The sequence below is a fragment of the Bipolaris oryzae genome (genome assembly GCF_000523455.1).
Source record: "Bipolaris oryzae ATCC 44560 unplaced genomic scaffold scaffold_99, whole genome shotgun sequence".
Lineage (NCBI taxonomy): Eukaryota > Fungi > Ascomycota > Dothideomycetes > Pleosporales > Pleosporaceae > Bipolaris > Bipolaris oryzae.
The window spans coordinates 64,051-89,262 of NW_006911375.1; the positions used below are offsets into that span (position 1 = coordinate 64,051).

A 25,212-nucleotide genomic window follows, 5' to 3' on the forward strand; every position below is an offset into this window, starting at 1 on the left:
TGCGTCTAGTATGCATGTGCAAGTAGGCCCGAGCCGGCGTTGTGTGTCTCTGTGCAGAAATTAGATAGACTTTCTCTTGGCGTTGATTGCACGGGGCTTCGCCAGGAGAGGATATTGCTAAGAATTGTCAGGGCGCCAGAGTGAGAACGCCTCGTCTTGGCAATTGATCAAAGGTAAGGACCAACACAGTCAATGTTCAGTTGGGCAGGGCCCTTTTGTTGATCATAAAATACACTATCTGCTCATAATACAGTGTAGCGTAGTGTACTTGCTCAGAGGGGCTGAGCACATGCCTGCTAACTAGAGCCAAACGTACTTGACGTGTTTTATCGTTCATCGTTTCTTCGCTTGCCCGGGGCTTGGAGCATTTGCGTTTGCGCTCGTAGTTCCCGCATCTGTCTTGCCAGCCATCCATGAGGCAAGGTCAAAATTTTGTATCTGCTGGGCGGTGTTGGTGGAACCAGAGCCCAAGACGCCATTCTTTTGCATCTGCTCAAATTCCTCCTTCATTTCGGGATCCACTAGACAGCCGTCAGTAGTTGCATTTGCCTCGGTGTTCCACTTGGGACTTACTATTCTCCATCAGCTTAGGCATGCCAAAGATGAGACCCATGGAGACAATAGCCATGAGAATCATTGGGTTCTTCAGGAACGATAGTGGTGAGACTGTTTGTGTGTTAGCCAACCCAAGTTTTGTATTCCCTCGGTGTGCGTGTGCAAGACGTACAGCCTTGTCTTTCTTGATAAAAGTACTTGGGCACCACCGGTCTTGCCTCAATGACAAGCCCATTTCCGCCCTCCCCACGGCTCTCGCCCTTGTTGTCCCACTCATTTCCTAGGAAAGTCTGCCAGGCCCTGATAACCTCCTTCTTGTCTCCGCTGCCTTCGACGGCCTCCTCCAGAGTGACATCAATTCTCAGTGGCTCAAAAGCATAATCGCGGCAGTGTACCGTGGCAAGGTAGCTGCCCACGCTTACATTGTTGAAATTGAAGGTGTTGGCGCGCGTAAGGTAGGCATCGATAGGCGGGCCCGACGACTGCAGGGTTGCGTGTGTGGTTGAGGACAGGGTGGAGGGGTTTACGAGGGGCGTATTGGGAATTTGGAGGAGCAGACGGGCAGCACTCGTGAGCGTCGCGAAGGACGACAGGGCGGCAAAAGCAGTCTTCATGGCGCTGAGAATTGCAGAGGCCGCAGGGTCGATGATGCAGCTTTGGTTGAGCGGACAGTAGCAGCAGATACATGGACATCACGGCTTGGTGCACGGGCCAATACATCTATCTTCGACCGTAGAAGTCGCTGTGCCTATTTCGAACAACGCGTACGAACGTTGAAATCTAAAATGCTACATAAAATAGTTCCAAAATGAACCTCGATATAGTCCCATCATTAACAGTCCCTCGTAAACTCAGAACGCTGTCGCAAACTCTCTCCGTATCTAAATACGCAAATGGGTATAATTGCCAGGACCAGGCTCAAGGCACCCAAGCAGCTGAAGCCCAGCCCATAGCCCAGATTCTCAGCCAGTGGGCTCGCTGTCAAAGGCAAGAATGTTCCCATCAGGCACCTGGTAACAATGACGCCAGTCAGTGCCGATGCTGAATACATGCCAAACGCATCAACAACGTAGTTGGATAGTGGGATGACAGATAGCAACAAGGTAGCTCCCATCAACACCACAGACCCAAGAAGCAGCAACACATGGAGTTTGTACTCTGCAATCCATCCGTACGCGCTTACGGTAAAGGGTAGCACAAGGGCTCCGAATATAGAAAGCGGCAGGCGATATTCTGGTTTCCCTTTCTCCCCCTCAGGTCCGCGAAGCCTGACATAGATTCTGTCGAGTGCAAAATTGCAGATCATAACACTGCATAAAGATCCAATGCCTGGTGTTCAGTTAGCTGCTGTGTCGTCGGGAACATGAAGCATTTCTTACTGAAAGAGATAAAGGCAGTCCCGGTCATAGCAAGCTTAAAGTCGTATTTGTCCGTTAGGATGACTGGCAGCGATACACTAATGACATAGAAGAAGCTGAAAGCGACCGAAGCAAACAACGAGAGGAGTGCGAGGACGCTCGACCTAAAGAGAATTGCAAACGGGCGTGTCAATGAGTGCCAGAGCTTTGCAGACCCATCATGGGTGATTCTGCCTTCTACAGTCGCGTCGGCTCCATCGGTGGATTTTGCTGCTCTTTTTCTCAGAATTGCCAACTTATATGTCTCTCTAAAGTAGACGAGGAAGAAGAACTCGCACAGAATGGCGAGTCCGACAGCAATGACCAATATACGTCGCCATCCCATTGTCTCGGCAATGGCACCAGCGCTAGCAGGTCCAATGGCTCCTCCGATAAGTGGTGCGAGCATGATCAGAGACATGGGTGAGCCACGCTGCTCATTCTCGAAGATGTCGCCAATGATGGCCGGGTTGAGTACATTAGAAGCGACGCAAAGGCCCGTGAGCATCCTCGCGGTGATGAAGACTGTGCTGCTTGGGCTGTAGATTGCTACGATGGTGGCAGCAATGAATCCCATGTTGCAAGCATGGAATACAGGAGACCGTCCGAGTAGTTCGGACAAGGGTGCGATTAAGAGAGGTCCAGCGGCTTCCCCGAGCTCCCAAATGGTGACGAGTAGTGCACTATTGGCTGCACTGCTATGCTTTCCATCAAGGTCTTCAACGATGGTAGGAGCCAAAGGCACAACACCAATGCATGTGAATGTACTACAAGAAGCGGTTAGTTTTAACTGTGCTGCTAGACATTGGTGCATTTGAAATTTTGAGCCTACACAACAAATGCCATGAACGCAAGCAGCAAGACGTTGCTCCATTTATGGGCCCAAGACCAATTCCTAGGGTCTTCAGGGTCCATAGGCTCAAACTCGAGCCCATCGTTGCCATATTGGTCACCCTCTTGCTGGGTGCTTTCATAATCATGCGAAATGATTCTGAGCAGAGGCTGCTCCTCGTCGGTGAGCACCATGGCGGTTAAATTCACCCACAAATTCTGGGGACAATGTAGAGATGTAAGACTCGAAGTTCAGCATATTTTTTCGGCAGCTCACTTGTCACCTGCCGAGTCAAGCGGCAAGGCCTGACTAATTACATTGCGAGACATGGTTAGGGTATTGGGTGATCGTTAGCGCCATCCAGCCATGCTCGAGGGAAAAGTGAGTGTGAGTGTCTGTTGGGGTCTGGAAGTGGATCAGGCAGGGAGCTTCGGGGCCGGGCCTTGATCGGTGCCGAGAAGGATTCGGCGCTGGGAGAAAGAAGCTCTGCATATTAGGTATGGACTGTATGCACAGTCTCTGGTGGGCATTGCGGATAAAGAAGATGCGGCGGGGACGCTTGCTCAAAGCGCGCTAACCATGTCCACTTTACGCGGTCGCGACTACCAGACTGGCGCGTTGTATCTGGAACAGCAACCCGCATTCCGCTACAACAATGTCTTCAGTCCAGCGATTGCGTGCTCGCCAGGCTCGTATGTACACTCTGGTGCTGTTGCAACATTGACTCTTCTAACCTGACTCCTAGATGCCCCTGGTGCAACTTATCTTGCCTACACGCCCAACGGCAAGAAACTCATTACTGCGGGAGTCGACAACTACTGCCGTGTATTCACCACGGGATCCGATGATGAGCCCGTTACTATAGACGAGTGTCAGGAGAACAACACGGCCGTCGTCGCTGGCGTACGTGAGCCGGCAAAGTGCAATTCGGGGCACGTTGCTAATACTCAGCGCAGAATGGCTTCTTTATCACCGGTTCCGAGGACGGCACAGTGAGTAGATTCTCCCTTGACAGTGGCAAATTCGAAGAAATACTCTTCCGGACTACCCTACCTGTACGAGATGTAGCCATTAGTTCGGACGGCAACTGGATTGCTGTTGCAAGCGAGTACGTCAATTACCCTCTCGCCGCTAGCATGTGTTACTAACACGGACAGTGAGCTTGTTGTGAACGTTGTAAGCGTAAAGAACAAGTCTATGCGAACCCTGCGCGACCAGTCTCGAGCCGTGAAACATGTCTCTTTTGACAAGACCGGAACCCAACTCGCCGTGTCCTGCACCGACGGTCAAGTCTACATGTATAACCTGGATGGAGATGAGCCTGAGATGGTCAAGAGGATAGAAGGGATGATTAAGAGTCTGGAAACAGAGTCAGAGTCTAGTTCAAGGGTGTTGTGGCATCCTGATGGACGTGCATTTGCTACACCTACTGCCATGCGTCAAATGCAGGTCATGTCGACGAATGACTGGGAGAGACAGCGAGTGTTCAAGACGGGCCACTCTGCAGACATCACGGCTGCAGCATGGTCACCCAATGGCGCTCTGTTAGCAACCACATCGAGCGATCTCAGTCTCTGCCTATGGGATACCAAGACCCAACAGCTACTCCACAAGTTTGACCATCTCAAGGCGACCATTCTGGCAATGGCATGGCACCCTACGGAAAACATACTCTCCTACACCAACAACGAAGGCGAACTCTTCATCCACACAGACATCGTCCCTGAGGAGCAACTCCCCTTGCTCCAGAAGCCCACCGTCTCAGCACCCTTTTTCCATGATCCATCAGAAGGTCGAGCTGGTGTCCCTCAGCCAGCTAAGCTTACCGCGGGAAATGTCCATACCCTCCCTGGACGACCTCGACCAAGAAGCGGGACACCGGATTCGCTAGAGGACATTCTAGGCCCCGAGTTCCAGGATGATGAAGCACAAGAAGATGGCGACGAGGAAATGAACGACTTTGTCATTGATGATGACGGCGCAGGCTATGCACCTGCCATCAATGCGGCAAAGAAGCGTTCGAATGGACACCTCGCAAATGGCGTAGAGCCCGCATCAAAACGACGTGCATATAGCTCCGCTCTTTTCCGTCCCCAACTTCATGAACCCTTCCAGCCGGGTAGCACGCCCTGGCGCGGTAATCGCCGGCTGCTATGTTGTTCGTTGGCCGGATACGTAGAGACGGTCGAGCAAGAAGGCAATCACCATACAGTAACCGTGAAGTTCTATGACGAGCATACCTTTCGCAATTTCCACTTCACCGACATTTTCCTCTACGACAAAGCCTGCCTCAACGAGAAAGGGACGCTATTCGCCTGTCAACCGAATAGCACTGGAGAGGGAAACCAAGCCATGATCTACTACCGACCGCACGAGACGTGGACAACAAGAACGGAGTGGCGGACCAACCTGCCGACAGGAGAGTCCGTGACAGCAATTGCCTTGTCTGACTCTTACGTGTGCGTCACAACTTCTACAAACTACGTGCGCATATACTCTCTTTTTGGCCTACCCATCCGCGTGTACCGCCAAAAGAGCTCTCCCGCAGTAACTTGTGCAGCCTGGCGAGACTACATTCTCACCATTGGCAACGGACCCATCCAAAACGACCTTAGCACACAGCTCCTTTACACGATTGAAAACATCAAGCACGACATTGTGTACCAAGACTCCGACATCCTTGCCCTACCCCCGGGCACCACACTAACTTCAGTCTTCTTCTCGGCAGAAGGCGATCCATACATTTACGATTCCGACGGCGTCCTCCTAACACTGCTTGGATGGAGAAACACAGGCCAAGCCCGCTGGGTCCCTATGCTCGACACGAAGCTCCTCTCGCGCCGCGCCGGCGGCGGAAAAGAAGAATCGTACTGGCCCGTTGGCGTCGCGTCCTCGCCCTCTGCAGACAACAGCAGCAGCAACGGTAAGTTCCACTGCATGATTATCAAGGGCAGAGAACAATACCCCAGCGCACCGATCCCGCATTTGTCCGAGTTTGGCTTTGAGATTCCGCTGTCGAGTGCAATTGACAAGAGCAAGAAGGCGAAGAACCGCAAGGGTGGTGCCATGTCTGATGACGAGGACGATGATGAAGAAGATGAAACAACGAAGCCGCAGACGAATGAAGATAAGCAGCAGGAACATGAACAGGCGTTTATTCTCTCGTCGACATTGCACTCGCAGTTGTCATCGACACTGCTTCACACCCGGCCTACACCGTCGCAAAAGGCGGCGCTGAGTGCACTCGAGGTAGCTATTGATCGCGCGCTACTGCAGCTACTTGGCTTGGAGTGTCTGGCGGGCGAGGACCACGGTATGAAGGCTCTGGAGATTGTAAGCCTAATGCGGGATGCCAATGGCAAAATGTTGGATCTGGCAGGCAAGGTTGCTTCACGCTATGGTCGCGAGGTGCTGGGTGACAAGATTCGGGAATTGGCTGAGAAAAAGGCGCTGGCTAGGGACGATGACGAGGATGATTTTTAGACTATGACAATCACATAGATTCACGTTTCTTACACAAAATAATTCACATGTCGAAAGAACATCATAATATGATTAGCACTGAAAATGAATGTTGCAAGACAATGCCATTTGACAATTTATTGGCCATTACTAAAAAAGGTGGTTAGTGGTAACATAGAAAGAGGGCAATTAAACCCAAATCGCTTGATGTCTGAAGAGTGCACGCTAGCAGCTCCCCTCAAAAGTCGACTGCTTGTCAAAGTCAAAACGGCATATGCTCTCTCTTGCCAGAGAATTAGAAAACAATACGCGCGAGTGGCAAGCGACGAGCATGCCAATCAACTATGCACAGCCGAACTGCTCTTGGCTACAAGCTCGAGCAACGCAACAAGACATCTAGTACTCTGCCTCGCCACCCTCCTCGTCGTCGCCAAGGCTGTCGGCAGCAACCTCCTCGTAATCGCGCTCAAGAGCAGCGAGATCCTCACGGGCCTCGGAGAATTCACCCTCCTCCATACCCTCACCAACGTACCAGTGGACGAAAGCACGCTTGCTGTACATGAGGTCAAACTTGTGCGAGAGAGCAGACCAGGCCTCGCTAATAGCCGTGGTGTTGGACAACATGCAGACGGCGCGGTTGACCGAGGCGAGGTCGCCGTTGGGGACGTTCTGAGGTGGCTGGTAGCAGATACCGACCTTGAAACCAGTAGGGCACCAGTCAACGAACTGAACAGTGCGCTTGGTCTTGACCTGTGCAATGGCAGCGTGTGTGTCCTTGGGGACAACGTCACCACGGTACAGCAGGCAGGTAGCCATGTACTTTCCGTTGCGAGGATCGCACTTGACCATCTGGTTGTTTGGCTCGAAGCAAGCGTTGGTGATCTCGTTGACCGAGTTGGCCTCGTGTGCGGCCTTTGCGGCGGAGATGACGGGAGAGTAGGCGACGAGAGGGAAGTGGATACGGGGGTAGGGGACCAAGTTGGTCTGGAACTCGTTCAGGTCGACGTTGAGGGAACCGTCGAATCGGAGCGAGGCAGTGATTGAGGAGACGACTGCAATTGGATTAGTCAGGAACAGGATGTTGTGGGGAAAATATTCAAGGGAGCAACATACCCTGAGCAATCAGACGGTTCAGGTTCTCGTAGTTAGGGCGCTCGATACCGAGGTTCCTTCGGCAAATGTCGTAAATGGCCTCGTTGTCGACCATAAAGCTGCAGTCGGAGTGCTCGAGAGTGGTGTGGGTGGTGAGAATGGAGTTGTATGGCTCAACAACGGATGTGGCGACTTGGGGCGCTGGGTAGACGCAGAACTCGAGCTTGCACTTCTTGCCATAGTCGACCGACAGACGCTCCATGAGGAGGGCGCCGAAACCAGAACCGGTACCGCCACCGAAGGAGTGGAAGACGAGGAAACCTTGCAGACCCGAGCAGTTGTCGGCAACGCGGCGGACCTTGTCGAGGACCTGGTCAATGAGCTCCTTTCCGACTGTGTAGTGACCACGAGCGTAGTTGTTTGAGGCATCCTCCTTGCCGGTGATCATCTGCTCGGGGTGGAAGAGGGAGCGGTAGGCACCGGTGCGGACCTCGTCGACGACATTGGGCTCAAGATCGGCGTAGATGGTACGGGGGACGTACTTGCCCTGGCCTGCGCAGTGAGAGTTAGTTGTGCATCCGACGCGTGCGCAAGGGCGGCTGCCTACCAGTCTCGGAGAAGAAAGTGCTGAAGCCGTGGTCGTCGTTGACAGCCTTGCGCTCCTCAGTGAGATAGCCGTCGGGCTGGATGCCGTGCTCGAGGCAGTAGAGCTGGCACAATTGGTCAGCATCAGTGCAGACTGGCGGTCAGGCACAAGGCATCCGGCGCCCTCCTTTTTTTCGCTGCTCAAAGCAGACTCGAGGGCGCGGCGGAGCGGATTGTCAAGTACTCACCTCCCAGCAAGAGTTTGCAATTTGGCAACCGGCTTGGCCGACTAGACGCGTACAAAGTCAGCATCAACAAAGAGGCGGACCTGTCCCACCAGTCGGGGGGCGGCCAGGGTGTGGGCAAGGATAGGCGGCTACGTACCGTTGAGACTGATGACTTCTCTCATGGCTGGATGTGTTGCGGAATAGTAATTGGGGGGGATGTATGGAAATGCTCGGTCAGGGGTGGCGTCCGCGAGAAAGTCGAGGAGCAGCTGGTGGTGGAGTGGAGCAGTGGGTGGGGGAGAAGCAGTTGTTGTGTCTGCGGAATCGAACTTTTAGGGTGCAGAGGGCCCTGGCCTACCACGGGCCACGGCGCTAACCGCTGCACTGCATACTCGACATACACATCTATGCACACACTGGCATGCCTTCACACCTCCCCTTGCACCTGCCGGCCTCTCCATGGCCAGTTTCTTCTTCCTCTTCTTGTGCTCCATCGCCACAACACCAGCATCGCCGCCAGCAGCAATGCACATGCAATTGTCCCGGCCATCCCCCACGTGAGAGAATGCGCCATCTCCATCCCGCCCTCCCCCAGAGTCCCTGTCCTGCCGTCCAAAGATGCGCCTCGTCGCTCGCCTGCTGCTCTGCACCGTCACACTGGCCTGGACGGTGAACGCAAACGTTGAGAAGACAATATTCCTCGGCCCCCGAGCTGCAGCCCTCTCCAATGCTCTCCCCAGCATAGACACGCTCGCTTCAAGCGCCCTGTCGCCCGCCAGTTTCATTCTGCCCACCCGCATTCCCGTCGACTTTCCCACCGAGTCAGCGCCACGCGGTCTCGAGTCCTGGTACCTTGTCCGCCGCCTCGACCACGGGCGCAGATACGAAATCCGCCTTTGCTGGCCAGCAACAGTGAGTCCAATTCCACTTCCCCCATTTCGACGGGCCAGTCCTGACCATACCCTAGCAACCAACCGACTTCTGGCTTGATACCTACACCCTCGACCACGTGCTTGATACACCCGACCTCAAGGCCTCACTCGTCCGCTACAGTCAACAGAATCAACCCGACGACCACAAAGACACTGGCGCCGCAGACTTCGATGCTCACGAATCGGCTCTGTTGCTACGTCTCCAGGCTGCAGCCTCCTACTACTCAACTAATCGCACACTGATGCTCCACCCGCCCGCAGTAGACGTAGATATCAGTACGTTGCCATTCAATGCTTACACATCATCTGGTCTGACTCGTGTAGTTCTTGATCCCTTCCTACTGAACATCTTCCCTCAGTCACTCGTCCCTGTCGCCATATACATTACACTAGTCGCTGTGTTCGCCTACCTCCTTTCTGGCTATATATACCGTTGGCTACTCTCTATCGCTGTTGAGCCGCCCAGCAAACCGCATACCGATTGAGCAAACACTTGTGCACACCAGGCCGCAGCTTGACTCCAGCTATAGCTCCTGCGCTGGCTGCTTCTGTACTCGATTCCTACAGGCCAACACGTGAGCATGTCCGCGGCCGCCGGGGCTCCTCCTCCACCACCCCCGCCGCCGGGGCCATTTGCCCGTGGTAATCCTTTCGATGATCTCCCTGCTGAACTGCTCCTCATAATCTACGAATATGTGGGCAATAGTAACCTGATCAATCTGGCCTTGGCCATTTATCCTACCTTTCAGCGCCACAATCTCTCCCCAGAACTTACCCCAAGCACTCTCGCCCACATGCTGAACCTGTCACATAGACCCCCAATGTATCCAGGAATAGTCTACATGCCTGCAGAACTTTGGCTGTGTGTGGCTCGCTATCTAGAGCCTGCTGATATCCTGTCCATGATGTTTACTTTCGGAGCAGTCTTTGGCCAGCCGCTCACTCCAAGTACGAGAGATAGGTTGAGAGTTTGGAGTCGGCGATTGAGGGAGAAGGGGTGACCATGTATTTGTGTAATTGCATAGTACAGTAGGCTACATTCATATATGACCAGTTACGAAATCAATGACATGAATGAAATATCATATGTTGCTACAAAACAATAATCACAGTCCCCGTTGCCTTGTCAAATGAAGAATGCGTCATGAATAAAACGCCACGCTATGCATACAAAACCCCCCCAGCGCCCGTAAAAAAATGCCCTCGAACTTTTTTTTTGTTTTCCCCACCCTCATGCATCCCTCGGAAACTCATCCTCCAGCCCAATCGTCACCTTGACATTCATACTGCCCAGCTCCTGAATCAAAAGCTTAGCCGCATACGGCATGGTAATCTTGCGAATCGCCTTTTCGCTCTCGCACAGTTTGCAGTACCCGCTGTATCCCATTTGGCCGCCTGTATACTGTATTAGCTTTGCATTCCAAAAGAGTGAGGTAGGAAGAAGGGAAAGGGGGAAAAGAGGGAGACACATACACTTCTCACAAACATCCACATTATGCGCATCGGAACTAATCATTAGACGCTCCAACAGCAACTGCGACGCACCATACGCAATCAAGCAATCACGTTCCATTTCTCCGAGACGCAACCCACCGTCTCGTGCACGACCTTCCGTCGGCTGGCGGGTCAAGATAGCACGGGGCCCACGGGCACGCGAGTGCATTTTATCCTGGACCATATGCTTCAGCTTCTGATAGTAAATGGGGCCAAAGAAGGTGTAGAACTGGTGGGCTTCGCCCGTGATACCGGAGGTAAGGTAGTCTTTTCCGGTGTAGGAGAAGCCCTTTTCAACGAGGATCTGCGACATGTCTTCGACGGTGGAGCCGCCGAAGGCGGTGCCGTATTCGAGGGTGCCGTTGAGGACGCCGGCTTTGCCGGAGAGGAGCTCCATCATTTTGCCGACTGTCATACGCGAGGGGAAACCGTGCGGGTTCATGATGATGTCTGGGCAGATGCCTTGGTCGTTGAAGGGCATGTCCTCTTGCTGGACGATGAGGCCCGTTGTACCTTTTTGGCCATGGCGAGATGAGAATTTGTCGCCGAGTTCTGGGCGACGGGTTTGGCGCATTAGTAGTTTGATCAGCGTTGTGCCTGATTCGTTTTCTGTGATACAGGCTTTGTCGATGTAGCTGCAGTCGGGCAACTTGTATCTTTCGGGCTTGTCTTTGTACAAATTCGACGCTGGACCCGCAGTATCTTGAGGTATCGATTTCAACAGGAAGGCGTCGCCGGCCTCGAGGCGAGCACCAACTTGAGCAATACCATCTTGACCAATCGCCTGGTGGTTGGGATTCGCTACGTCAAGGGCGCCAGCGTTGATGCGATCGGAAGTGTTATTGGCGTACGTTTTGAGAGGCGTGACGTGTTTCTTGAACACTTGACAACGACCAAATCCTCGATCGCACGACGCCTTGTTGAGAATGAGAGCATCTTCGATATCGTAACCCGAGTATGACATGACGGCGACGGTTGCATTCTGACCTGCTGGAAGCTTGTCATACTTTGTGAGTTCAATGGTTCGCGTCTTGACCATAGGCTGTTGCGGGTAGACCATCAGGTATAGCAGCGTGTCTATCCTGTTGAACTGGTTGTATGCTATAGCGCCAATCGCTTGCTTACCCATAGCACATTGGTAAGTGTTACGAGGCGATTGGTTGTGGTGAGGATAAGGAATGAGACCAGCGACAGCGCCCAAAATGGTAAAGGGCTCAATCTCAAGATGCGTAGTGTGTTGGTTGATCTCACTTTCTTTGAGGGCGATGTTGGTATCGTTCTCTTCGTTGGTGTCGAGGTACTCTACGAGACCTCTTGTCAGGAAATCCTCAAACTCCATGGTACCCTTGCGAAGCGCTTTCAAGTACCGCGAAGTAACCTTTGAATGTTGATTCTCAACAATTATCATTGGCCTACAGATACGCCCTTCGTCAGTCGCGATGTGGACTTCGCAGTGATCATGGTCGATGTGAATGCTGGTGAACTCAGAAATGCGTCCCATTCGTCGGAGTTTCCGGAAGCTGTTGAGGAATCGCTTTGGAGTGTCTGTAACAGCAATAGGCGTACCATTGAGACAGACACTATAAACACCCTCAGCGTGAATCTCTTCTCCTGTTTGTGAACAAATATCCTCAGCACCCAGCATAAATACAATCTTGCGGACTGGATCATCATCGTCTTCGGTTGTGATATGCGTCATGAGTGCCAGGTTCTTGACTAGACCACAAGCCTCTCCTTCTGGGGTATCAGAAGTACAAAGCATACCAAATTGCGACGGCTGAAGCGCTCGAGGGCCAGAGACCTTGCGAGTTTTCTCAAACTGCGAACTGATTCTCGTCATCATACCCAATGCAGCAATGTAGCTGAGTCTGCTCAAGACGTGCGTGACTCCGGCCCGCTCCATCTTGAAACGCTTCAAACTCCAATTTCCGGTAGCAATCGCGCGCTCGACGCCCATGGTGATGTGGTTCTTATGCACGCTGAAGTGAGAAAAGGCATCAAACTCCTGCGCCCTAACTTGCTTCTTAAGAACTTTGTCGATGCTCAGCTTGAAATCGTGGTTGAAGCGTTTGAAGTGATCTTCAAACAAAAGGGACAACATCTGGCCAGACAGTTCGAGACGTTTGTTGCCAACATAGTCGCGGTCGTCTACCAGTTTCGGGTCTTGCATCGCCATCAGAACTCGCCGAGCCATGAGAGCTACGTATAGTGCCTTGGGCCGGTAATTTGTGCCCTCGACCGGGACGTGGGGAAGGACAACATTTGATAGACATTCAATTGCCTCAAGGTGGTAGTTCCTGTTGCGCGAGGTACCAAGGGGCTTTTTGACTAGCCGTACGCGGTGGCCAATATATTCCAGAGCTCTTTCTTGTGTATGAATCTGCTCCCTTGCGCACGCCTCGAAGTTGATGGCAAAATTGTCCTGGTATGCACTATCTTCTCCGGCAATCATGAGAAGAATTTCTTTATCGGAATGAACTCCTAGGGCTTTCATGACGAACACGATTGGAATCTCTTCAGAAAGAGTGTTGTGTCGAAGGTACATGAGCCCTTTCTTTTGGATGACATATGTCTTCGTCCGCCTCTCGTGGGTAGAGCTCGTAACGCTGGCTTGCATGATTCCCTTTGCACTTTCGACAATGACTCGATTCTTGTTCAGTTGCTCTTGGACAAGGATAACCTTCTCTTGTCCACGCGTGATGAAGTAGCCTCCTGGATCTAGCGGACACTCCTCCATGACAGCCATTTCGCGATCGTTCTTGCCAGCAAGTACACATTTGTTACTTTTCAACATAATGGGCATCCTGCCAATCTTGATTCCCGTCCGCTTGACCTTAGCGTTTCCCCTAGTGTATATAATATCCACTACTATCGGTGCAGCATATGTCATGTCACGTAACCGGCATTCGTTGGGTGTAATGGTGCTACGATGATGCTCGAGGTCATCTTCTTCCTGCCGATTCGGAGACAGTACGCGGATGTCCGTGTATTCGAGGAGAAATTTGGGGTCGAAGTCGCTACGGACGAAACGGTTGGCCTTGATAATCTTCTTCAAGTCGACATCGACAAAGTGGTTGTAAGAGTCAACGTGCTGTTTCACAAGACCCTTGGTCTTCAAAAAGGCTGGGAGTAGATTCCATTTGTCGCGTGCGGTGTTGATCGGGTCGGTCAGACTCTTGCCGTAGTAGAAAGGCTCGAGAAGAGCGGCAAACTCGTCTTTCGCGTGGGTGAGTGGCGCTCGTCGCTTTCGCGTCTGATCTGCTGACGTAGAAGCCCCAGGATTGAGATCTGTCGCACTACCTCCAGCATTCGCTCGAGGGTTGGCGCCCTCAGAATCAATCTCCATGGAATCGCCGCCATCAACCTTTTGGACTTCGGGTGCGCCAGGCGCAACCTTCGCCTTTGTCGCCCCGCGCGGGGCAGCTTTGGGCTTGGGGGTCGCAACTTCCTTTGCACATGTTAGCTATATACGACCATTTGTGCGCCAGTGTTTGTACCTTTTTGCCCACCATATTTGCGACAGTAGAGCAGGGGAGCGGAAGTTGGAGGAGGGTTGGTGAGTTTGTTAGAGCTGCTGCAACAATTTGGCGTTCGGCGAGTCAGACATGCAGGTGGAGAATCAATCCTGACCAATCGGTAATCCGCAGTAGATTCATCTAGCCGGACTATGTGAGTGACCGCATATACATCATGACCACAAGAGCGACGTTAACTGCACAGGAAGGATCGAAAGACACATGGTGGTTCAAAAATGCTCTCATCATTCTAATACAAGATTTCAGAATTCCACACTCACATATATACTTTGTCACCAACAAGCAACTAGAGATGTATGCATAGATCATATTCCTCGATAACTATGGTTCTGCAATATCGTACAAGCCACCCGATCCTCTGACCAACTGCGTGTAGCTACAGATCATCTCATATATCCCCCATGTATAGTCACTCAGGCACATCCCGGCCTTTTGCAACCTCTGTCAAGCATTACTGATATGCTCCCAACCCTCAGATTCTGAACGGAGCTCCAGCTAGAAGGCGTCGCGCACATCTGCTTCGCCAGTGAGACCTCTCAGCGAGCTTTCAGCCAAATCCACCTTCAATTGAGCCGTCTCAGCTTCACGTTCAAGACCATCCCACTCCCTCAGCTTCTGCCTCTTTGCATCCTCCTTTTTGTCAATCAACTCCCTGAGCTTCTGTGCCTCTGCTTCTAGTTTCAGAATCTTACTCTTGTCGTACATCTCAGGGGCTTTCTGGCCTCCAGGAATTTCCTTGGGTAGATCGGCTAGATGATCACGGAAGCGCATTGTGCGTGGATATGTTGTAGCGGTGGAGTTGTTTGAGCCGCGGAAAGAGGGTGCAAAAGGCGCTGCTCCACCGGGACCGCTGCTGCTACCACGAGGACCGGATGGTGCGCCACCATAGTAGCCTCCCCGAGGTCCTGCGCCCCATGACCCTCTACGTGAAGAGGATCCAGAGAAATCTCCTCGTCCTTCGTACCCACCGAAACCGCGGCCTCCACCGCGTGGCCGCGTTGGAGCCGCTAAAACGGGGTTGCTTCCTCGAGGAAATGCGGGAGGAGGTGCTGCTGAGTTTGATGGTCCAGCTGGTGGGGATATGGCAGGCGAAGGATAGCTGCGACTGGAAGGGCCAGTTGGCGGCGCTCTAGCAAAGTTGCCTTCACCATTGCGATATGATGAAGAAGGGCCTGTTGGAGGCGCAAAGTCTCGGTCCCCACGCGGCCCAGTCGGAGGACTCTCTCTGCGGCGTGGGGGGGACCGTTCTCGCTCACGACTAAAGTCTCGGCCCCTGTCCGGAAGCCGCTCTCGAAAGGGTGATCTTGGTGCTGAAGCAGGTTCTCTGACAGGGAGTTCTTCTACGAGTGCGGCCCGACTGGGATGGATAGGTGGTGGGGAAGAGCGGCGCGAGGTAGCGGCAGAGTCTCTGCCCGATGGCTCATTTGAAGTGTAGGTTGGCCGCGCTGGAGAAGGAGACCTACGACTCCTCCAAGTATCGGCAGTATAAGGGTCGGGGCGTTCGCGTCTCAACGAAGGTGATCTGCGCCTATAGTCTCGTGGCGGAGAGTACCGTCGTGGGGGAGGGCTTCAAGTTGGTAAGCGAATTGTTCTATTTGGTAAGGAGTTATAAACGTACCTATTCACCCGGGAACGTGGCTCTTCATATCGGCTTGAGCGAATAGGTGAGCGCATCCCCCGGCTCCTTGCTGGAGACACATCACGTTCTCGCAGAGGTAATGGCGACCTTTCGCGTGGCCGTGGAGAACGAGCGTACGAATCGTATTGATCCCGGTCCCGTCGCGGTGATCTTGGCCTGTCGTTTCTGTAGTCATCACGTCTGGGTGAGAATCCTCGACGAGGAGGAGACCGAGGTCGTGCCCTCCAGTTGTCGTCGCGACGTGGACTTCGTGACCTTCTTCGGAACGCAGGCGAGCGGCTTCGCGGACGGGAAGAGCGGCCCCCAGGGACGTAGGTATCGGCGGAGGCTATACCGCGACGAGGTGGAGAGCTACGGCGAGGCGGACTTGCTCGACGGAAGGGAGGTGAGCGAGCACGATAGCTGTCTCCGCGCGGAGAGCGTGGGCGTGGCCCGGGGGAACGTGGACGGTATGTGTTTGAATACCTATCGTCTCTAACCCTACGTTAGCAGTGGCGCTTCCAATCATTATCAAAGACCGAACAAGCCCGTATGCCATCCATCAGTGTACAAGCGACAGCATGGTGTTGACAAACCTTCTGTCTCCTCGATCACGATCACGATCTCGCTCGCGATCCCTGTCCATTTCGGAATCAAAAGTAATGCGCTGGACGTATCGTAAATAGTAGAAATGTCCGGATAGACTGAAAAGAATGAGTATGAGTTTGTAATTGACGGTCGCGGTGGTGGAGCGGCGGGGAGTGTTTGGCGTCCTGTGTGTTGGGTCTGCAAAAAGTGAAGTTCAAAGCCAAGCCCACTGCAACTGAACGCGTTGGCGGGTCACGTGCTATAGGCTGAATTGTGGCTGATAGCGTGTCAAGCTCTGGCCCTCGCATCGACAATGAATGGCTGCCTGCAAATTTCAGCTCTTCTTTCCTTTTCCGCTCTTCCTCGGGACATGTAATCAAGGAGACGAGAGTGATGGTCGTGTGTGGCGCGTACGTGTGCGATAATCGCCACCCTACCATTCTTCCAGACGTGAAGGTGTATCACTTGATTTTCGAGAAATTTGTTGACTCAACTGCCGTTTGGCACATCTCAACATTTCAAGCATTCTCATGTTGAGTTTGGCAAAAGGTGTCAACTCACAACTATTGGCTGCTTTGTTCTGCCCCCTTTGCTTTGCCGTTCGCGTCTTCGGTGCGTCAATCGTGGCGTAGCGGAAGTTCGTATCCATAGTCACCGTGTCATCCCTGTCCATTGCTGTGCCTCGAATATTGAAAATCTTCATCTTGATTATACTCATCTGTGGGCACACTTGGTTGCCGCATATAACGCCGTTTTCCAATGCTGAGTATGCCGAAGCCCTATTGACCCGTGACATCCGTGACGCCAGCTCTCTCATGGAGCCCCTGAAAGTGCAATCCTGGATCTTTTGTACAAAATTCATGTCCCCAATGGACTCTTGACAGTGCAGACCTAGCGCCTAGTCTTTCGCTCATCCTCCCTCTTAGTCCTCTTCCTGCTTTCCTGGTTGATCATATCTGCTAGATCGTCTTGGTCGATACTCTGCCACTGTCCCTGTGCCTCAGCACGCTGCCTAGACTCGTACTCTTTCTTTAGTGCGTCCTTGTCCAGCTTGTCGCTGTCCGCCAACTGGTCAATATCAACAGATACGTCGATATCTCCAGCTTTGCGTTTCTTCTGAGCGTGGCCAAGCGCATCGCGCCTAGCCGCATCCAGATCGTAAGCGTGTTCACCACCAAAGAAGCCAGTCGCAGATATGTTCTTCTCTGGAAGCACTGTGTATGCACTTCGCGGCGCACCTGGCTCTTCCGTCTCGATCCCCTTGCGCTGTTTCCTGAGCTGAAACTCTCCACTGATGCTTTCTGCGCCCCCAATCTCAGATGGCATAGCCGATGCACTAGTCATGGATGTTTGTATACCACTCGCGTCCTCATCTTCGTCTTCGTCCTCATCTTCGTCCTCATCATCCTCTTCACTTTCCTCATCCTCACTCTCACCCTCAGCTCGAAGCGTTCCCCAAATACCACGCTCGACGGGTTCACCCACATGTGTCGGTTGCTGTTGTTCCTCCAAAATAGCAGTGCCATAGAGATCTCCTCCGAAGAGTGGCTTACCTGCTTCATCTGTGGGGGGCTTTCCCCATTGACCAGGTTGGAAACCCCAAGAGGAGCCCGGAGGAATTGGGGCATTGACACCAGGTACGCGCATGTTGGGATACGATGGTGGGGGGCCGAAACGTTGCATGTTGATGAGCCAAGGGGGCGGGTGACCAGGTGCCATTCCAAGTGCCTCGCGAAGTTCCTCGCTCAACTCGCCTGGCTTGAGGTTTACAAGGTTCGTTTCGAATTCCTTGCCTTCGTAGTAGACCTCGCCGTATCGGGTCAGCTCTGGCTTGGTCTGCCGTCTGAAGAAGGCATCGTAGAGCTTCGCATAATCAATGTCAAGCTTGCCGAGTTTTCCTTGCACACGCTCTCGCTGTTTCTGCCTCATAGTCATCTCTGCCTGCTTTTCCAAGACCGCATCTCGCATTTCTGCAATACCTGTTTCTTGGATGAATTTGGGTAGGGTGAAGGGTGGCTTTTCGATACCTCGCTTGGACGACAGATATTCACGCTTGAGCGACCAGTGAGAGGGTACGGGTATGACGTTCTTGGCTGCCTTGATGGAGATTAGTAGCTGGGGATCCGATGATGACACGTCCGTCCACTCGACCAGTTCTGGTCGGGGAACCAATGCCTTGAGCTGCGCGACCGAAAGCTTGTTCATTTGCTTTCTCTGCTTCTTAGAGAGCTTGGGCTTGCCATCGTCTTCATCCTCGTCAGGGATGTCGTCGTCGGAGTGGTAGATCTCTGGCTTTTCATCGTCCTTGGTCGCCGCTTCCTCGTCGGTCGGCTCCCTGAACTTTTCGAAGACATTCTTGTATTCTTCGAAGAGTGGATCGTCGAGGTTGTACTGGTTCGCGATATCATCGATGGAAAGTAGGTCCGCGGGCTTCACAGCCTGTGCTTCGTTATTTGTGTCGCTTTCGGGTGCGGGAGATTCGCTCTCACGCGCAGAGTCGCCGGCTGTCGACGGTGTCTCCTTCAAGGCTGTTAGCAAATTGACTCGTGATGCGCGATGGAACAGACATGCGACACGTACAGAGCGCTGCTGCTTCTTCTTCGCACGGCGATAGGCGTTCTTGTTCGCCTGCTTCTTGCCCTTTGCAGTGGCGCCCGACATGATGGCGATGATTACGCGGCGCGGCGTTGAATCCCCGTGTATTCGCAAGAATCTGCGCTGTGTCCTGCACGTAGACAGAGGTCGCGTTTGGTGATGCGAGGGGGCAGAAGGGCGAGAAATGGACGTGCAGCCTGAAGCTGGTAAGCTCGCGCGGAAAGATTGAGCGGGCCGTCTTGGCACCGCGGTGCTGACTTGCATTGATAACATGACTTCACGGCAAACGACATGTGAGCAAAATCATTTTCAATTCACTTGCAAGAGTCATAAGTAGACAATAAGAGAATAGAGATTACATACACAATAACATTCATGTATTATACGAACAGATTCAAGTTCTCTAGGATTGATGTCACTGGACCGAATGCCCTCCTGCAAGCTGAGTTGCACGCAGGCTATTGACGTCTTGCATGTTATTCTTTTTACATAGACTCCATTAGAAACAATGCCTATACTTAGGCCATCTCCTTTAAAAAGCTCACGATCGATCATCAGCGGCAAGCTAAACAGGAAATTAGCTTGCAATTCCAGTTCAATTATGTAGATCAAACCCACCTTGTGAGTCCAGAAACCTCTATAGTGCTTCTTCTGGCCCAACTCGTTGATATCCTTTACTTCTTTTGGCGTCAATTTGAAGGTCAGCGCCCGCAAGTAGTCACTCAGACGTTGCTCCTTGCTACTGGTCGTGATCGGTACGATGTCTTGATCGATGCACCACCTCAGGTAGATCTCATTTTCGCTCACGGCATACTTCTTGGTCAGCGCTTCTACATACTCATCTACAGGGCCACCCTTTGCTTTGGTAACTGCTGTCAAAGGTGAATAGGCGGTGGTAGCGATGCCGTTCTGCTTGTGGAATTCCAGAAGTTTTTCGTGCTGAAGGTAAGGATGGAATTCGATTTGGTTGCACACAGGCTTTACTTTGGCAGTCTTCAGTATGGCTGATAGATGTTCGGGGAGATAGTTGGAGACACCAATGGATTTGGCAAGGCCTGCGGCTTGGACTGCCTCCATGTCAGCCCAGGCCTTTTGGAGATCGGCCTCTGAGCTGCCAAACCAGGGTTGGTGGATGAGATAGCTTGATCAGTCAGCGTCAAATAAATGTCCGAGTGCTATAAATTCCTTACAGATCAACATATTCCAACTGCAGTTTTTGTAAGCTAGCTTTGATCGCTCCTTCAATGTTGTTGATGTTGCCGTCATTCACTTTGGTAGTCACGAAGAGCTTCTCGCGGGGAACACCACTCTCTTTGATACCGGTCCCAAGCTCGGGTTCGGTCTTGTACACTGTCAGTCGTTAGGAAGATATGGATATAGAGAGGGATTCTCAGCATATACTCTCTGCGCCATCAAGATGAGTATATCCCAACTTAATTGCGATCTTTACAGCGTCAATGATTGCTTGATCAATCTTACTCTCATCGCCAGACTTGTACCAAGAGGTTCCTGTACCGAATGCCAGCATAGGCATTGAGGTGCCGTCATTGAGTTTCAGCTTCGGGATGGTTACGTTGAGATCGGCCATCCTTGCAAAGGTTTGTGCTCGTGATTCGTGGAATTGAGTGAAGAAAATAGCTGGACTGTGACGAGACTTGGATTGATAGCCGGTGATTGCACAGTTTCGAAGAATCTTGAGCATGAAGGAGTTCTAGTAGTGGGCAATTGCGGGGTTAGCACACGTAACCGGCAGGGTCCGGCCCGGTACGCATGTTGTTACAATACCAAATGTGGGGTTCATTATCGCTGGTAGGTGACGCCATTGCCATTACCGTGATCCGAATCCACTTCGCTTACAAAAGCGTATTGTTTTCTCGTGCGAGTAGACGCAGATATATCCCCCGAGCTGTCGCAATTGTCAAGATGCACTCTTTAATCTTTCATAGCGACATCGAGAGCCTGGTATAAACACCAGCAACGGAAAATGGCATGCCTTTAACGATGGAAAAAAATTAATTTCGGCGACGTGGCTCTTGCAGAAGCCATGCTTGCACTGTAATAGACAAGGCAAAAACTAGGAATTCCTGAAAGACTTCCCCCCCTTGACTCTGGGTATTTATGTTAACACCGTGAGATGCGTAATGAAAACAAGACTGAAATACGTGTGTTCCTCATCAACACTTTAGTCGCATAGACTAGAAGGAGAAAACGAAAACGTATCTATGCCGCGGATGGCCTACTCAAGGCAGCGTAACGCCAGACTATAGTCGATCGCGCGTGAGTTTAGGAGAACAAATATCCTACGTTGTCTTCTCATGCTGCGTTGACACTCGCTGTAGCGAAACGACTACAACATGTTAGTAACTGCTACTTTGTAAAGTTCCGATTAGTACTTACCAAAGTCTTCAAGGTTTCTCTGCTTCTGTTTTCGCTTGAGCAGCTTTCCATGCATGAGATTGTCAAACCCTTGGCTCCCCTGCAAAACGTAGTAAACTCCTGCCATGATGCAGAAAATACCAAAAGAAAAGGCCCATACACGGACCACAGCAACAATGCTGGTCCTCCCACCAACAAACCATCCAAATATCGTGAAGCATGTTGCAAGTACATCCACGACGAGAATGGCACCCGCAAGCTGCCACGAAGGGACCGACGACCAGAAGGGGCCATTGGCGCGAGTGATGAATATTAGCCAATTTTCTGTTAATGTGATCTCGAGGAACAGGATTGGATCACGCTGTCCATGATTCTGAACGATACCACCATTGACACCTTGTTGCTCACCAGTAAGGTAAGGAATCATGGTTGTCATGGTGATCCATGTTCCCACGGCGAGAATGACACCCAGCAGAATTGACATGCCCCAGAGCTTGGGTAGGTTCCATTTGACTGGGGTCTTGCTGTATGGTGCATTATCATAGGCAATAGCCAAAGTTGCTGCAGTACGGTTAATAGCCAATCAGACAGTTGCGTATGGACTACTTACCAATATCGGCAAAAATGGCGATGAACACAACCAGTTGAAGGTTCAGAGATTCGTTTAGTATGGCAATCCATAAGCCGAGGAAGATTTCGAGGTGAAGCGAGAGGGCAATTCGATATACAACGTAAGCGTACATGCGATGGAAAATCTGCCGTGATGTCTTCAGAGCATCGATGATGGCTGAGAGGCCAGGGGCAAGGAACACAATGTCAGCAGCCGAACAAGCCGCGTCAGACGCGCCTTGAACGGCGATTCCAGTATCTGCCTTTTTCAGCGATGGTGCGTCATTCACGCCATCGCCAGTCATTGCAACGAGATAGCCTCTTTGTTGCAAGATTTCAACGACGTTGAACTTGTGTTGCGGAAACACCTCAGCAAAACCGTCAGCACCTTCAACGAAATCATAAAACTCTGAACCAGGCATCTCGCCACCTCCACTCAGGCCAAGCTTCTCCGCATCGAAAATGTTTGTGCCTATGATTGTGTTAGATTGATCCATCGTAGTCTCGATTGCGCACTTACCAAGACCAAGCTGACGCGAAGTCTCTCGCGCAATTCCAACAGCATCACCAGTTAGCATCTTGATTGACAGACCCAGAGACTTGGCCTCATTGATGGTTCGGTAAGTATCATGTCGCGGAGGATCTGAGCACGGCATTATCCCAAGAATTTCCCATCCTTCATCCTCTCGTTTACGGGCGACACCAAGCGAGCGAAAGCCTCGAGAAGCAAACTCAGCAACTTTGTTCTTATATGCCAGATCGACGTTCTCGGGAATAGGATGGTCTTCCTCAACCGTTCGAAGGACAAACAGTGGAGCACCTTTGACGCATGTTATACGTTCACCCTGCGGCGACTCAACAACGGCCTGGACCTTCTTGGACACCGGGTCGAAAGGATGGAAGTGAATGACCTTGTACTTGCTCAAGACATACTTAGCACGTGGGTAGTTTCGCAGAGACTTGAGAAACGCTTTGTCGATAGCATCGATGCCTTTTTTCTTGCGCGAAGCGGCCAAGCAAGCAGTAAGCATGAGGTCTTCTGGGTCGACACCAGGTACGGTGTAAGGTTCAGCTAATGAAAGTTTGTTTTTTGTCAATGTCCCGGTCTTGTCGGAGCATAAAATTTCAACACCAGCAAGCGACTCAATAGCGGAGAGCTTCTGTACAATGGCTTGCTTTTTGGCAAGGTATGCAGCGCCAACAGCCATTGTCGTTGTAACAACAGCAGGAAGACCGACAGGTACTCCGACGATGGTGATAGCAAGCGTGAACCGAAGGATGGTGATGATGTGGTTGGACCTGTAGAAGGAGCTTATCCAGACTACTAGGAGTGACACAATGACAAGAACTAGCAGTATTGTGCCGATGTCCTGTAGCACTTGGGTGAAATGACCGGGTCCACTTGACGCGCTAGCAACGAGAGAAGCAGCACGACCAACAAAAGTAGAGTCGCCTGTGGCTGTGATGACGACAAAAGCCTCACCGCGTTTTACTGCCGAAGAAGCATAGCAGGTATCTCCTCGATGCTTGTCGACGGCCAAGGATTCGCCAGTGATGGAAGATTGGTCAACTTGTATAAAAGCATTTTCGGTGACAATGCGTCCATCTGCAGGGACGATGACACCTTCCTCGACCTGTAGGATATCTCCGGGTACGAGATCTGGTGCTTCGATCTCGACCAAGGTGCCATCGCGTAGTACAGTGGCTTTGAGAGCGAGCGTTTTCTTTAGCTCTTCGACGATGGATCCAGCCTGATATTCCTGGATGAAGCCAACGCTTGCATTGAGGAGCAATAATCCACAGATGACACCAAAGTCAACCCAATCTTGGAGACCGGCGGCAAGGATGGCGGCTGCCTCCATGACGAATTGAATCGGACCAACGAAAAACAGGAGAAATTTGACCCAATTGTTCGTCTTCTCCTCTACGCCTTGTTAGCGGACAGGGGTAAGTGACAGGGGCAGAGTAAGTAACCTTTCATTTTGTTCTCACCATACTTTTTCCTCCGTATGAGAACCTCGGCCGATGTAAGGCCGATGCGTGTGTCGGTCTGGAGAAGCTCTTCTGGAATGAGGCGAGCACCACCTGGCTGTTGCACTTCTTCTTCTTCGTAGTCGGCATTTTCGCCATCCTGCGATTCAAGATCCTCGATGAGCTGGTCAATGTCTTCATCCTCATCGTCATCCAGCTCAATGCCGTGCGAGTGGATATTTTTTTCTTGGAAATGATACTTATCATAGGCCCGACCATTCGAGGCATGAATGCCGTCGCGGTCTGGCGAAGTTCCGCTCTTCGTAATGTTAGCCTCGGCCAGGGTACATGGCTGATTCAGCTGGGAGCTGGATGCTTTGGGGGGGGACTCTACCTCTGACATAGTGATGGTTTTGGCGGTAATGTTGCTGGTGCGCTATATTGCCAGCCAATAGGACAGTTGTCGTCAAGTATCGAATACGTTCATGGAGCGAGCTTGTATTGCGCACCTAGTGTAATGTACGGATGGGGACGACGGGGACGTTCAGCACTTTGATACGTGGAAAGCAGCCTTCGGCATCGTCGCCCAGGCAGAGAGACTGGAGGGCGCGCAGCAGCGATCCGGATCTCAGCTCAACCTCAGACGGAACCAACGGATGAGCGCAATGAAAGGCGCGCCTGCAACCGCGCAGCGCGATGGTTGCCACAGTGAATACGCGCAGACCGGACCGAGGTGTGATGAGACGACTGTCTGGCAGATGGCGCAATGCAGTCGAACAGAACCCCGCGAGTGCGAGATTCAGAAGGCGCGCCCATGGCAATTAAGAACGGGGCTAATTAATCATGATTTGTTTGGCTCGAAAAGGTCATGTCGAGAGAGGGCTGCCAAGATAAGCGGCCGGTGGCGCTGGACGGGAGCCAATGAGATTGCGTCAAAGGGAGGCGTTGCACCCTGTGGCAACAGGCGCATTGCCAAATACATCATCTTCATCAAGTACAGCATACAGATACACGTGTGTACATAGGTACATAGGCACATAGGTACGTACTCGCATGCCTAGCGCTGTTCGTTGTTCAACCTTCGCGGCCGACTCCCGGCCTTCGCAACTGGTCTCCACGGGGCGTTTTTTCATCACGGTAATTGGCCAAGTGCCCAGTGTAGCGCAGTAATCAATCCTTGCTTCGCTACAGAACCCCCACCCTTTCCCCATATGCATAGCAAACCTAACTTCTGCCACCCCATAATCTTCATCATGCTTTCTTCTTCAATTGGCCACGGCTTTGCGGGACACTTTAGCATATCTTAGGATCGTCCAAACCACCAAACGTGTAATCGTCATGTT

General features: G+C 52.0%; 12 protein-coding genes across 12 annotated transcripts; 3 read left to right on the forward strand and 9 right to left on the reverse strand.

The window, feature by feature from the left end:
- Positions 1 to 333: 333 nt before the first annotated feature.
- Positions 334 to 1,169, reverse strand: COCMIDRAFT_99639 (uncharacterized protein; the record flags this gene model as incomplete). Its single annotated transcript, XM_007691431.1, has 3 exons — positions 334 to 521; positions 574 to 666; positions 728 to 1,169. The coding sequence occupies 3 exons, from the start codon at positions 1,167 to 1,169 to the stop codon at positions 334 to 336; spliced, it is 723 nt and encodes a 240-aa protein (XP_007689621.1).
- Positions 1,170 to 1,387: 218 nt separating this feature from the next.
- Positions 1,388 to 2,978, reverse strand: COCMIDRAFT_38235 (uncharacterized protein; the record flags this gene model as incomplete). Its single annotated transcript, XM_007691420.1, has 3 exons — positions 1,388 to 1,884; positions 1,935 to 2,719; positions 2,785 to 2,978. 3 exons carry the CDS (start codon positions 2,976 to 2,978, stop codon positions 1,388 to 1,390), a joined length of 1,476 nt encoding a protein of 491 aa, XP_007689610.1.
- A 461-nt stretch (positions 2,979 to 3,439) lies between these two features.
- On the forward strand, positions 3,440 to 6,267 carry COCMIDRAFT_6746 (uncharacterized protein; the record flags this gene model as incomplete). The annotated part of the gene is made up of 4 exons (XM_007691403.1): positions 3,440 to 3,476; positions 3,530 to 3,687; positions 3,741 to 3,892; positions 3,942 to 6,267. The coding sequence occupies 4 exons, from the start codon at positions 3,440 to 3,442 to the stop codon at positions 6,265 to 6,267; spliced, it is 2,673 nt and encodes an 890-aa protein (XP_007689593.1).
- Positions 6,268 to 6,642: 375 nt separating this feature from the next.
- Positions 6,643 to 8,332, reverse strand: COCMIDRAFT_99622 (uncharacterized protein; the record flags this gene model as incomplete). Its single annotated transcript, XM_007691432.1, has 5 exons — positions 6,643 to 7,298; positions 7,360 to 7,890; positions 7,946 to 8,048; positions 8,172 to 8,212; positions 8,308 to 8,332. 5 exons carry the CDS (start codon positions 8,330 to 8,332, stop codon positions 6,643 to 6,645), a joined length of 1,356 nt encoding a protein of 451 aa, XP_007689622.1.
- A 436-nt stretch (positions 8,333 to 8,768) lies between these two features.
- COCMIDRAFT_99647 (uncharacterized protein) lies at positions 8,769 to 9,567 on the forward strand (the record flags this gene model as incomplete). Its single annotated transcript, XM_007691433.1, has 3 exons — positions 8,769 to 9,062; positions 9,118 to 9,358; positions 9,407 to 9,567. 3 exons carry the CDS (start codon positions 8,769 to 8,771, stop codon positions 9,565 to 9,567), a joined length of 696 nt encoding a protein of 231 aa, XP_007689623.1.
- A 96-nt stretch (positions 9,568 to 9,663) lies between these two features.
- On the forward strand, positions 9,664 to 10,083 carry COCMIDRAFT_99701 (uncharacterized protein; the record flags this gene model as incomplete). The annotated part of the gene is made up of 1 exon (XM_007691434.1): positions 9,664 to 10,083. One exon carries the CDS (start codon positions 9,664 to 9,666, stop codon positions 10,081 to 10,083), a length of 420 nt encoding a protein of 139 aa, XP_007689624.1.
- Positions 10,084 to 10,313: 230 nt separating this feature from the next.
- On the reverse strand, positions 10,314 to 14,088 carry COCMIDRAFT_6749 (uncharacterized protein; the record flags this gene model as incomplete). The annotated part of the gene is made up of 3 exons (XM_007691404.1): positions 10,314 to 10,477; positions 10,556 to 14,024; positions 14,074 to 14,088. The coding sequence occupies 3 exons, from the start codon at positions 14,086 to 14,088 to the stop codon at positions 10,314 to 10,316; spliced, it is 3,648 nt and encodes a 1,215-aa protein (XP_007689594.1).
- A 519-nt stretch (positions 14,089 to 14,607) lies between these two features.
- On the reverse strand, positions 14,608 to 16,376 carry COCMIDRAFT_38241 (uncharacterized protein; the record flags this gene model as incomplete). Its single annotated transcript, XM_007691421.1, has 3 exons — positions 14,608 to 15,679; positions 15,731 to 16,225; positions 16,327 to 16,376. The coding sequence occupies 3 exons, from the start codon at positions 16,374 to 16,376 to the stop codon at positions 14,608 to 14,610; spliced, it is 1,617 nt and encodes a 538-aa protein (XP_007689611.1).
- A 230-nt stretch (positions 16,377 to 16,606) lies between these two features.
- COCMIDRAFT_99641 (uncharacterized protein) lies at positions 16,607 to 16,780 on the reverse strand (the record flags this gene model as incomplete). The annotated part of the gene is made up of 1 exon (XM_007691435.1): positions 16,607 to 16,780. A coding segment is annotated over one exon (174 nt), but the record flags the coding sequence as incomplete, so codon positions are not given.
- A 429-nt stretch (positions 16,781 to 17,209) lies between these two features.
- On the reverse strand, positions 17,210 to 18,979 carry COCMIDRAFT_6751 (uncharacterized protein; the record flags this gene model as incomplete). Its single annotated transcript, XM_007691405.1, has 2 exons — positions 17,210 to 18,838; positions 18,899 to 18,979. 2 exons carry the CDS (start codon positions 18,977 to 18,979, stop codon positions 17,210 to 17,212), a joined length of 1,710 nt encoding a protein of 569 aa, XP_007689595.1.
- Positions 18,980 to 19,454: 475 nt separating this feature from the next.
- COCMIDRAFT_6752 (uncharacterized protein) lies at positions 19,455 to 20,615 on the reverse strand (the record flags this gene model as incomplete). Its single annotated transcript, XM_007691406.1, has 4 exons — positions 19,455 to 19,478; positions 19,532 to 20,054; positions 20,104 to 20,263; positions 20,315 to 20,615. The coding sequence occupies 4 exons, from the start codon at positions 20,613 to 20,615 to the stop codon at positions 19,455 to 19,457; spliced, it is 1,008 nt and encodes a 335-aa protein (XP_007689596.1).
- Positions 20,616 to 21,213: 598 nt separating this feature from the next.
- COCMIDRAFT_99624 (uncharacterized protein) lies at positions 21,214 to 24,272 on the reverse strand (the record flags this gene model as incomplete). The annotated part of the gene is made up of 5 exons (XM_007691436.1): positions 21,214 to 21,260; positions 21,311 to 21,850; positions 21,900 to 22,370; positions 22,419 to 23,822; positions 23,873 to 24,272. The coding sequence occupies 5 exons, from the start codon at positions 24,270 to 24,272 to the stop codon at positions 21,214 to 21,216; spliced, it is 2,862 nt and encodes a 953-aa protein (XP_007689626.1).
- Between the last annotated feature and the right edge of the window lie 940 nt (positions 24,273 to 25,212).